The sequence below is a fragment of the Bufo gargarizans genome, chromosome 4, assembly GCF_014858855.1.
Source record: "Bufo gargarizans isolate SCDJY-AF-19 chromosome 4, ASM1485885v1, whole genome shotgun sequence".
In the NCBI taxonomy this organism is placed as follows: domain Eukaryota; kingdom Metazoa; phylum Chordata; class Amphibia; order Anura; family Bufonidae; genus Bufo; species Bufo gargarizans.
The window spans coordinates 276,226,432-276,239,243 of NC_058083.1; the positions used below are offsets into that span (position 1 = coordinate 276,226,432).

At 44.5% G+C, this 12,812-nt stretch overlaps 1 protein-coding gene across 2 annotated transcripts in view; it reads right to left on the minus strand.

Annotated features, from left to right (window-relative positions):
• The window catches only part of LOC122935646 (gamma-aminobutyric acid receptor subunit rho-1), a 158,269-nt gene that overhangs the window by 28,561 nt on the left and 116,896 nt on the right, over positions 1 to 12,812 (minus strand). For both annotated transcript variants that reach the window (XM_044291442.1, XM_044291443.1), the window contains 2 exons: positions 2,563 to 2,703; positions 74 to 226 (listed from right to left, as the gene is read on the minus strand). In XM_044291442.1, the coding sequence (XP_044147377.1) occupies positions 74 to 226; positions 2,563 to 2,703 (294 nt within the window). The remainder of the gene's footprint in view (positions 1 to 73; positions 227 to 2,562; positions 2,704 to 12,812) is intronic.

The following is a 12,812-nucleotide window of genomic DNA, read 5'->3' on the forward strand; positions in this document are numbered from 1 at the left end:
GTCAGGCTATCAATGTACTGTCTATGGTATGGTATAACCTATAACTTAAATATAAAAAATAATTTATTGTTACCTAGGGGAACTCTAGCAGGGACTGCTCTGCGATCTATCCAGAAAGACACCCAGGAAAGCATTACCATAAGAGTCGCAGGAAAATAAGTTTGCAGGAGAAAGAAAAAGATGTGACGTCTCAGTGTGAAGTTAATGTACAGACGATTGTACCAACCTGTTAAACATAGACAGCTTCATTACTTTGTTGCAGTTGATAATCATGTAATCAATATTTCTGATTGATACAATACTTAAACCATATATCCTAACTAATATGGAGTGACTTAAACCACATCTGCTACAATATGCTACAACGTTCAGCATCATTTTTGGTTTGGTTTAAGTTAAGAGACGGTTACACAGTGGCATTTGTTTTCACTAACTTTTTTCTTTTACAAAATCAGATAAAAGAGGAAAAAGTGGGAGTTTAATTTCTAGAGTTAGCTTTTTAGGCCCAAAAAAGTAGGTACCTGGAAGCCTTAGGCTATGACTGTAGCTTCGCAGTTACTTTATTAATAGCACATTTAGCATTCCATATTTTTCAAGTTAATTTATTTTGAGCAAACAATATATTAAAAGGGATAATATTGTGCCATGTTTTGTAAATTTACTGTCCACAGTAATGCATACTGCTCATAATATATCCAATATTCTCTGCCAAACACGAGTCATATCTTGATAAATTGTTTGGATCTCCCTCCAGTGTATATATATTTTTTTTTATAAGACTGGTGTGAAACACTTACCTTTAGTAAATGAGTTCTTGAAATAATCAAACCACATATGATGCTATGAACAGCAAGACAAAACTCTACAAGCTGAGAGCATGCTTAATACAGAGCTAAAGTTAGGGAGTCCTCCTATTCACGAGCTACTGGTTCGCCCCACCCCTGCCACTGATTGACAAGCACGACCAAAAGCTCAAATTGGCATTCGATTTAACCTTCTGACAGTCACATTGAAATTGGAAAAACCCTCCTAAAAATGTATTTATTAGAGATTTTTAATATATATCTGAAGTAAATATTGTTGGCACAGAACTCAGGGATGCAATTGCATTTTAACACCTTATTGATATAAATAATTTTAGAGTTAAGGAGCAGTAACATTTTCCCAATCTGTGTTCTAGTAGTCATAACTTTCTAATTTTTTTCTAAATATTTTTCTCGATTTTGCAGGATGAGTTGTAGTTTTGTTAGGAACCATTTTAGGATACATATACAGAAGTGTAGTAAACAACTTTCATTATTTTTAGGGGGAAAGAATGAAAATAACAGCAAATTTAACATTATTTTATTTCACTGAGTAGTATAAATAACTTTTTTTTCTGTGGGTCATACTCAGTACAAATAGATTATGCCAAATTTAGCTCCCCGACTCCCCCTCTATCTCCAGACTGAAGTGGGGTGGGCTGTTAACCCTTCATAACTTGGGATTATTAGCAGCTAGAGATATGGGCCTTGGGATTCCAAGCTTTAAAACAAGACTGACAGCAGTATCTCCGCTGCATCGGAAGATATAGCTGTTAGAAATCGAGTTGGCAGTGAACGCAGCTGAAAGTGAAAGTAAAAGCAGATTTCAATACTTTCGCTCCTCCTTTCAAACAGTTATATCTCTCAATCTAGTGCAGAGATTATTTAACTGATGACCTATCCTCTGGATAGGTCATCAGTATCTGATACGTGGGGGTCTGACACTCTGCCAATCAGCTGATTGAGAATTGCTCACAGTAGCGCAGCGGCCTTCTCTAAGCTTACCAAGCACAGCACCATACATTGTATAGCAGCTGTGCTTGGTATTGCAGCTCAGATCTGTTTACTTCCATGGGTGTGCCTAGCCATGTGACAGATAAATGTGATGCCAAACGGCATATTATTATTATTGAATATATACCCATAACTACATCAGGAGAACATTGGGGCACGCAGGGGTGGACTGGGAACTTAAAGCGGCCCTGGAAAAAAAATAAAAAATAAAATTGGTCCCATGTTATGGGCGGGTCCAAATTGACAAAAGACAGAGCCAACTTTTTTTTTTACAAATTTGTACCAATGTGCTTGAGCTGTATAGTACTGCAAATCATAAACTATGCTTATCTCTTTGTAGGCTGGATGTGTGATATCATCATAAAAAATTATATAAAGAATAAGGGTCCATTCACACGTCCGTAATTTGGGTCCGCATTCATTCCGCAATTTGCGGACCCATTCACTTTCAATGGGGCTGGAACAGATGCGAATCCGCATCCGCATTTTCGGGATCCGCATCCATTTTTTCGGGATCCGCAATGCCGTTCCTGAAAAAAATAGAACATGTCCTATTCTTGTCCACAATTGCAGACCAGAAAAGGCATTTTCTATTATAGTGTCTGTGATGTACGGTCCGCAAATTGTGGCTTGCACATTGCAGGTGTCCGTGTTTTGCAGATCCGCAAAACACTTACGGACGTGTGAATGGACCCTAAGTATGTATTTAAAGAACTAAGTTATTTAGATTTACTAAACAAATTACCTGTACTACTATAAAAGGCAAGTCTTGTGGTGGTGTGAAACTCCTGGATAAGGAATTGTGATAGAGAAATCCTTTCATCAGTTTTTAAGGATTCATTACCATTCTTCCAGTAAAGCATAAGGTCATCTTCAGTGTAGGCATCTAAAAGCAGAAGAGGTCAGTTAACCTTTAACAGTACAGTATGTGGTCTGTATAGAAAATACTCAAGACATTTGAATTAGATATGAGTGAACTTCTAGAAATTAGTTTTGTGTCTAATTTTGGAAAAAAAAGAATATTTGTACTCAAATCGATCTACACGAATCAAAGTTGTTCCAATTTCCTTGAAAATTTGTGTATAACACCCTCTAGTGTCCTGGGACTTAGATTTTTTTTAGGAAAAGAACTGGCTGCTGCTAATTCTGTTGAGCCTTCTGCTGGTTGTGGTAGCAAGGGAAGAGGGAGTTCAGTGACTCTGTGAACGGCAGGTGTCTGCTTGCCGAAACTATCAGTACATAAGAAAGCAAGAGTACAGCTTGCAATTCTGTCCAGGATGCCTGAGGAGCCAGTTCTTCCTGGCTCTGCCCCCCACTGAGGTGAGTGGGTCTTGTGGCAGGTGTCATCATTATCCTTCCTTCTCCTTCACCACTGACCCCTACTCCATTGGCAGCTTCTCATCCTCCTCCTCCATGGAACATTCTCTGTGTGAGTCCCAAACAGATTCAGATTAGACAGCAAGATGTGCAAGCAGTTTTGTTTTCCACCATCATTTCTTGTTGCATCAGCTTGAATGTCTGTTGTAATATAAATGAGAGGGATGACATAATGTATGATGCAGTCTGCAATCCCTACTGACAAATTTTGTGGCCTCTTTGAACAACTTCAGTACGTGACAGTCATCTCTGATGAGCTGCCACTACCTGACCTTGAAACAACACATGCTCCCTGATGAGGTGGTCTGGTACATGACAAAATCATTCACTGAGAGAAGGAGGACACTTGTGTTGCGGTACCTGGTGACCACTTCTATTTTCCCACAGCAACTTGTGAAGCCACTTCATGTACTGCTATAGAGTAGTGATGAGCGGCAGGGGCAATATTCAAATTCACAATATTTCGCAAATATTTGGTAGCATATTCGTCTCACGTATATTCAAGAATTCGCGAGTTTGAGATTATTTTCTTGATCGAGAAAAATCGGCAATGTAATATTTGTGTAATGAGCTCTAAATACAAGCGTGGGTCACTATAGTAAAATTTTTCAAGCTGCTAGAAGTTTCCTGAGACTGGAGAAAATGGTTTGCATGGCAGAACATTACAATAGCTTTATATGCAGATAGAGGGCTCCAATATATTCATGATTGCGATATCGGCACAGATGATGCAAATATTTTGGTGCATTACATGCAACTTCACATTTTAACAGGTCTGACTACTTATTAGTGATTGATGCACTAAGTATTGTAAACTTGCAACATCACAACACTATGTATGAAGGTATGTATGTATGTAGCATACATAAATACATACAGCACTATGTATGTAGCATGTAGGTATGGACAGCAGAAGCTATCAGCTACACTATATCACTATCTAACCTACACTATCCCCCCCAACTATCTGTATTATATATATATATATATATATATATATATATATATATACTAACTATCTAATGTAATGACACAGGAAAGGGCTGCTGGGCAGTTTCTTATATAGTAAGGGGTAGGCAACTTTCCTATTGGTTGCTAGGGATGTTGCTGAGCTCAGACAAAGACATTGCAGACTTCTCATTGGCCAACAAGCAAGAAGGGAGCTTACTGTTGAAAAAATATCTAGAATATTCGGAAATTGCAAATATATATCACTATACTCTAAATATTTGCGAATTCTTGAAGTGCCGATATTCGCAAATAATATTAGCTATTCGAATATTCGAGCCCAACACTACTATAGAGCCATGGTGCCTATTTTTGTGTTTGAGCGCCCATGGCTAATTTTATTCCTACACATCTTGCACACTGCTATGCTTTTTGCTTTTGTCTTTCAGCAATGTGGAGAAAAACTGGCAGATATTGCCATATTATTGTTTTTGCAGTAAAATTATGTTTAATGCTTTTTTAAAAGAATAACATATGTTTGCAAAAATTCTGGTGGGACTGCAATTTTTTGGCAGTGAAGCCAGACGTCTTTTGAAGTAGACACTGTGAATAAAATGCCTCATTAATAGGGATGAGCGAACTCGAACTGTATAGTTCGGGTTCGTACCGAATTTTGGGGTGTCCGTGACACGGACCCGAACCCGGACATTTTCGTAAAAGTCCGGGTTCGGGTTCGGTGTTCGTCGCTTTCTTCGCGCTTTTGTGACGCTTTCTTGGCGCTTTTTGAAAGGCTGCAAAGCAGCCAATCAACAAGCGTCATACTACTTGCCCCAAGAGGCCATCACAGCCATGCCTACTATTGGCATGGCTGTGATTGGCCAGAGCACCATGTGACCCAGCCTCTATTTAAGCTGGAGTCACATAGCGCCGCCCGTCACTCTGCTCTGATTAGCGTAGGGAGAGGTTGCGGCTGCGACAGTAGGGCGAGATTAGGCAGATTAACTCCTCCAAAGGACTTGATTAACTGATCGATCTGCAGCTGTGGATCATTGAGCTGCTGATCCTCAATTGCTCACTGTTTTTAGGCTGCACAGACCGTTTGTCAGTCTCATTTTTCTGGGGTGATCGGCGGCCATTTTGTGTCTTGTGGTGCGCCAGCACAAGCTGCGACCAAGTGCATTTAACCCTCAATGGTGTGGTTGTTTTTTGGCTAAAGCCTACATCAGGGTGAAGCTGTCACACCAAGTGCATTTAACCAGCAATAGTCTGTTCATTTTTTGGCCATATACAAAATCAGGGGCAAGCTGCGCCTGTCACCAAGTGCATTTAACCCTCAATGGTGTGGTTGTTTTTTGGCTAAAGCCTACATCAGGGTGAAGCTGTCACACCAAGTGCATTTAACCAGCAATAGTCTGTTCATTTTTTGGCCATATACAAAATCAGGGGCAAGCTGCGCCTGTCACCAAGTGCATTTAACCCTCAATGGTGTGGTTGTTTTTTGGCTAAAGCCTACATCAGGGTGAAGCTGTCACACCAAGTGCATTTAACCAGCAATAGTCTGTTCATTTTTTGGCCATATACAAAATCAGGGGCAAGCTGCGCCTGTCACCAAGTGCATTTAACCCTCAATGGTGTGGTTGTTTTTTGGCTAAAGCCTACATCAGGGTGAAGCTGTCACACCAAGTGCATTTAACCAGCAATAGTCTGTTCATTTTTTGGCCATATCCCAGTCTAATTCTGTCACTAAATCCATACCGGTCACCCAGCGCCTAAATACTAGGCCTCAAATTTATATCCAGCTAAATCTGTCCCTAGTGCTGTAGCTGGGCGAGTTATTTAGTGTCCGTTCAAGCACATTTCTTGTTCTGGGTTGAAATACAATTCCCAATTTAGCAATTTCATAATTTAGTGGTTCCTGCTATATCAGAGCTCTTTGAAATCTATCCCAAAAAGGGTATATAATATTGAAGGTGCACATAGGGTCATTCAGAGTAACTTCACACACACCCGCTACTGTGTATTTCCAAGTCTAATTCTGTCACTAAATCCATACCGGTGACCCAGCGCCTAAATACTAGGCCTCAAATTTAATTCCCTCTAAATCTCTCGTTACCCACCGCTGTACTGTTGTTGCTGGGCAAGATATTTAGTGTCCGTCAAAGCACATTTTTTGTTCTGGGTTGAAGTACAATTCCCAATTTAGCAATTTCATAATTTAGTGGTTTCTGCTATATCAGAGCTATTTGAAATCTATCCCAAAAAGGGTATATAATATTGAAGGTGCACATAGGGTCATTCAGAATAACTTCACACACACCCGCTACTGTGTATTTCCAAGTCTAATTCTGTCACTAAACCCATACCTGTCACCCAGCGCCTAAATACTAGGCCTCAAATTTATATCCAGCTAAATCTGTCCCTAGTGCTGTAGCTGGGCGAGTTATTTAGTGTCCGTTCAAGCACATTTCTTGTTCTGGGTTGAAATACAATTCCCAATTTAGCAATTTCATAATTTAGTGGTTCCTGCTATATCAGAGCTCTTTGAAATCTATCCCAAAAAGGGTATATAATATTGAAGGTGCACATAGGGTCATTCAGAGTAACTTCACACACACCCGCTACTGTGTATTTCCAAGTCTAATTCTGTCACTAAATCCATACCGGTGACCCAGCGCCTAAATACTAGGCCTCAAATTTAATTCCCTCTAAATCTCTCGTTACCCACCGCTGTACTGTTGTTGCTGGGCAAGATATTTAGTGTCCGTCAAAGCACATTTTTTGTTCTGGGTTGAAGTACAATTCCCAATTTAGCAATTTCATAATTTAGTGGTTTCTGCTATATCAGAGCTATTTGAAATCTATCCCTAAAAGGGTATATAATATTGAAGGTGCACATAGGGTCATTCAGAATAACTTCACACACACCCGCTACTGTGTATTTCCAAGTCTAATTCTGTCACTAAACCCATACCTGTCACCCAGCGCCTAAATACTAGGCCTCAAATTTAAATCCCTCTAAATCTCTCGTTACCGTTGTCCTGTTGTAGCTGGGAAAGTTATTTAGTGCCCGTCAAAGCACATTTTTTGTTCTGGGTTGAAGTACAATTCCCAATTTAGCAATTTCATAATTTAGTGGTTCCTGCTATATCAGAGCTATTTGAAATCTATCCCAAAAAGGGTATATAATATTGAAGGTGCACATAGGGTCATTCAGAATAACTTCACACACACCCGCTACTGTGTATTTCCAAGTCTAATTCTGTCACTAAATCCATACCGGTGACCCAGCGCCTAAATACTAGGCCTCAAATTTAATTCCCTCTAAATCTCTCGTTACCCACCGCTGTACTGTTGTTGCTGGGCAAGATATTTAGTGTCCGTCAAAGCACATTTTTTGTTCTGGGTTGAAGTACAATTCCCAATTTAGCAATTTCATAATTTAGTGGTTTCTGCTATATCAGAGCTATTTGAAATCTATCCCTAAAAGGGTATATAATATTGAAGGTGCACATAGGGTCATTCAGAATAACTTCACACACACCCGCTACTGTGTATTTCCAAGTCTAATTCTGTCACTAAACCCATACCTGTCACCCAGCGCCTAAATACTAGGCCTCAAATTTAAATCCCTCTAAATCTCTCGTTACCGTTGTCCTGTTGTAGCTGGGAAAGTTATTTAGTGCCCGTCAAAGCACATTTTTTGTTCTGGGTTGAAGTACAATTCCCAATTTAGCAATTTCATAATTTAGTGGTTCCTGCTATATCAGAGCTATTTGAAATCTATCCCAAAAAGGGTATATAATATTGAAGGTGCACATAGGGTCATTCAGAATAACTTCACACACACCCGCTACTGTGTATTTCCAAGTCTAATTCTGTCACTAAATCCATACCGGTGACCCAGCGCCTAAATACTAGGCCTCAAATTTAATTCCCTCTAAATCTCTCGTTACCCACCGCTGTACTGTTGTTGCTGGGCAAGATATTTAGTGTCCGTCAAAGCACATTTTTTGTTCTGGGTTGAAGTACAATTCCCAATTTAGCAATTTCATAATTTAGTGGTTTCTGCTATATCAGAGCTATTTGAAATCTATCCCTAAAAGGGTATATAATATTCAAGGTGCACATTGGGTCATTCAGAATAACTTCACACACACACGCTTCTGTGCATTTCCAAGTCTAATTCTGTCACTAAATCCATACCGGTCACCCAGCGCCTAAATACTAGGCCTCAAATTTATATCCCGCTGAATTTGAATACAATACATTGGGCCAAATAATATATTTGTTGTTGTGGTGAACCATAACAATGAGAAAAACATCTAGTAAGGGACGCGGACGTGGACATGGTCGTGGTGGTGTTAGTGGACCCTCTGGTGCTGGGAGAGGACGTGGCCGTTCTGCCACATCCACACGTCCTAGTGTACCAACTACCTCAGGTCCCAGTAGCCGCCAGAATTTACAGCGATATATGGTGGGGCCCAATGCCGTTCTAAGGATGGTAAGGCCTGAGCAGGTACAGGCATTAGTCAATTGGGTGGCCGACAGTGGATCCAGCACGTTCACATTATCTCCCACCCAGTCTTCTGCAGAAAGCGCACAGATGGCGCCTGAAAACCAACCCCATCAGTCTGTCACATCACCCCCATGCATACCAGGGAAACTGTCTCAGCCTCAAGTTATGCAGCAGTCTCTTATGCTGTTTGAAGACTCCGCTGGCAGGGTTTCCCAAGGGCATCCACCTAGCCCTTCCCCAGCGGTGAAAGACATAGAATGCACTGACGCACAACCACTTATGTTTCCTGATGATGAGGACATGGGAATACCACCTCAGCATGTCTCTGATGATGACGAAACACAGGTGCCAACTGCTGCGTCTTTCTGCAGTGTGCAGACTGAACAGGAGGTCAGGGATCAAGACTGGGTGGAAGACGATGCAGGGGACGATGAGGTCCTAGACCCCACATGGAATGAAGGTCGTGCCACTGACTTTCACAGTTCGGAGGAAGAGGCAGTGGTGAGACCGAGCCAACAGCGTAGCAAAAGAGGGAGCAGTGGGCAAAAGCAGAACACCCGCCGCCAAGAGACTCCGCCTGCTACTGACCGCCGCCATCTGGGACCGAGCACCCCAAAGGCAGCTTCAAGGAGTTCCCTGGCATGGCACTTCTTCAAACAATGTGCTGACGACAAGACCCGAGTGGTTTGCACGCTGTGCCATCAGAGCCTGAAGCGAGGCATTAACGTTCTGAACCTGAGCACAACCTGCATGACCAGGCACCTGCATGCAAAGCATGAACTGCAGTGGAGTAAACACCTTAAAACCAAGGAAGTCACTCAGGCTCCCCCTGCTACCTCTTCTGCTGCTGCCGCCTCGGCCTATTCTGCTGCTGCCGCCTCGGCCTCTTCCTCCGCCTCTGGAGGAACGTTGGCACCTGCCGCCCAGCAAACAGGGGATGTACCACCAACACCACCACCACCACCACCTCCGTCACCAAGCGTCTCAACCATGTCACACGCCAGCGTTCAGCTCTCCATCTCACAAACATTTGATAGAAAGCGTAAATTCCCACCTAGCCACCCTCGATCCCTGGCCCTGAATGCCAGCATTTCTAAACTACTGGCCTATGAAATGCTGTCATTTAGGCTGGTGGACACAGACAGCTTCAAACAGCTCATGTCGCTTGCTGTCCCACAGTATGTTGTTCCCAGCCGGCACTACTTCTCCAAGAGAGCCGTGCCTTCCCTGCACAACCAAGTATCCCATAAAATCAAGTGTGCACTGCGCAACGCCATCTGTAGCAAGGTCCACCTAACCACAGATACGTGGACCAGTAAGCACGGCCAGGGACGCTATATCTCCCTAACTGCACACTGGGTAAATGTAGTGGCAGCTGGGCCCCAGGCGGAGAGCTGTTTGGCGCACGTCCTTCCGCCGCCAAGGATCGCAGGGCAACATTCTTTGCCTCCTGTTGCCACCTCCTCCTTCTCGGCTTCCTCCTCCTCTTCTTCCACCTGCTCATCCAGTCAGCCACACACCTTCACCACCAACTTCAGCACAGCCCGGGGTAAACGTCAGCAGGCCATTCTGAAACTCATATGTTTGGGGGACAGGCCCCACACCGCACAGGAGTTGTGGCGGGGTATAGAACAACAGACCGACGAGTGGTTGCTGCCGGTGAGCCTCAAGCCCGGCCTGGTGGTGTGTGATAATGGGCGAAATCTCGTTGCAGCTCTGGGACTAGCCAATTTGACGCACATCCCTTGCTTGGCGCATGTGCTGAATTTGGTGGTGCAGAAGTTCATTCACAACTACCCCGACATGTCAGAGCTGCTGCATAAAGTGCGGGCCGTCTGTTCGCGCTTCCGGCGTTCACATCCTGCTGCTGCTCGCCTGTCTGCGCTACAGCGTAACTTCGGCCTTCCCGCTCACCGCCTCATATGCGACGTGCCCACCAGGTGGAACTCCACCTTGCACATGCTGGACAGACTGTGCGAGCAGCAGCAGGCCATAGTGGAGTTTCAGCTGCAGCACGCACGGGTCAGTCGCACTACAGAACAGCACCACTTCACCACCAATGACTGGGCCTCCATGCGAGACCTGTGTGCCCTGTTGCGCTGTTTCGAGTACTCCACCAACATGGCCAGTGGCGATGACACCGTTATCAGCGTTACAATACCACTTCTATGTCTCCTTGAGAAAACACTTAGGGCGATGATGGAAGAGGAGGTGGCCCAGGAGGAGGAGGAGGAGGAGGAGGAGGAAGAGGGGTCATTTTTAGCACTTTCAGGCCAGTCTCTTCGAAGTGACTCAGAGGGAGGTTTTTGGCAACAGCAGAGGCCAGGTACAAATGTGGCCAGCCAGGGCCCACTACTGGAGGACGAGGAGGACGAGGATGAGGAGGAGGTGGAGGAGGATGAGGATGAAGCATGGTCACAGCGGGGTGGCACCCAACGCAGCTCGGGTCCATCACTGGTGCGTGGCTGGGGGGAAAGGCAGGACGATGACGATACGCCTCCCACAGAGGACAGCTTGTCCTTATCCCTGGGCAGCCTGGCACACATGAGCGACTACATGCTGCAGTGCCTGCGCAACGACAGCAGAGTTGCCCACATTTTAACCTGTGCGGACTACTGGGTTGCCACCCTGCTGGATCCACGCTACAAAGACAATGTGCCCACCTTACTTCCTGCACTGGAGCGTGATAGGAAGATGCGCGAGTACAAGCGCACGTTGGTAGACACGCTACTGAGAGCATTCCCAAATGTCACAGGGGAACAAGTGGAAGCCCAAGGCCAAGGCAGAGGAGGAGCAAGAGGTCGCCAAGGCAGCTGTGTCACGGCCAGCTCCTCTGAGGGCAGGGTTAGCATGGCAGAGATGTGGAAAACTTTTGTCAACACGCCACAGCTAACTGCACCACCACCTGATACGCAACGTGTTAGCAGGAGGCAACATTTCACTAACATGGTGGAACAGTACGTGTGCACACCCCTCCACGTACTGACTGATGGTTCGGCCCCATTCAACTTCTGGGTCTCTAAATTGTCCACGTGGCCAGAGCTAGCCTTTTATGCCTTGGAGGTGCTGGCCTGCCCGGCGGCCAGCGTTTTGTCTGAACGTGTATTCAGCACGGCAGGGGGCGTCATTACAGACAAACGCAGCCGCCTGTCTACAGCCAATGTGGACAAGCTGACGTTCATAAAAATGAACCAGGCATGGATCCCACAGGACCTGTCCGTCCCTTGTCCAGATTAGACATTAACTACCTCCCCATAACCATATATTATTGGACTCCAGGGCACTTCCTCATTCAATCCTATTTTTATTTTCATTTTACCATTATATTGCGAGGCTACCCAAAGTTGAATGAACCTCTCCTCTGCCTGTGTGCTAGGCCTAAATATATGCCAATGGACTGTTGCAGTGGTGGGTGACGTGAAGCCTCATTCTCTGCTATGACATGCAGACTGATTCTCTGCTGACATGAAGCCAGATCCTCTGTTACGGGAGCTCTCTCCTCTGCCTGGGTGCTGGGCCTAAATTTATGACAATGGACTGTTGCAGTGGTGGGTGACGTGAAGCCTGATTCTCTGCTATGATATGAAGACTGATTCTCTGCTGACATGAAGCCAGATTGTCTGTTACGGGACCTTTCTCCTCTGCCTGGGTTCTGGGCCTAAATTTATGAAAATTGACTGTTGCAGTGGTGGGTGACGTGAAGCCTGATTCTCTGCTATGATATGAAGACTGATTCTCTGCTGACATGAAGCCAGATTGTCTGTTACGGGACCTTTCTCCTCTGCCTGGGTTCTGGCCTAAATTTATGAAAATTGACTCTTACAGTGGTGGGTGACGTGAAGCCTGATTCTCTGCTATGATATGAAGACTGATTCTCTGCTGACATGAAGCCAGATTGTCTGTTACGGGACCTCTCTCCTCTGCCTGGGTGCTGGGCCTAAATTTATGACAATGGACTGTTGCAGTGGTGGCTGACGTGAAGCCTGATTCTCTGCTATGAGATGCAGACTGATTCTCTGCTGTCATGAAGCCAGATTGTCTGTTACGGGACCTCTCTGCTCTGCCTGTGTGCTAGGCCTAAATATATGCCAATGGACTGTTGCAGTGGTGGCTGACGTGAAGCCTCATTCTCTGCTATGACATGCAGACTAATT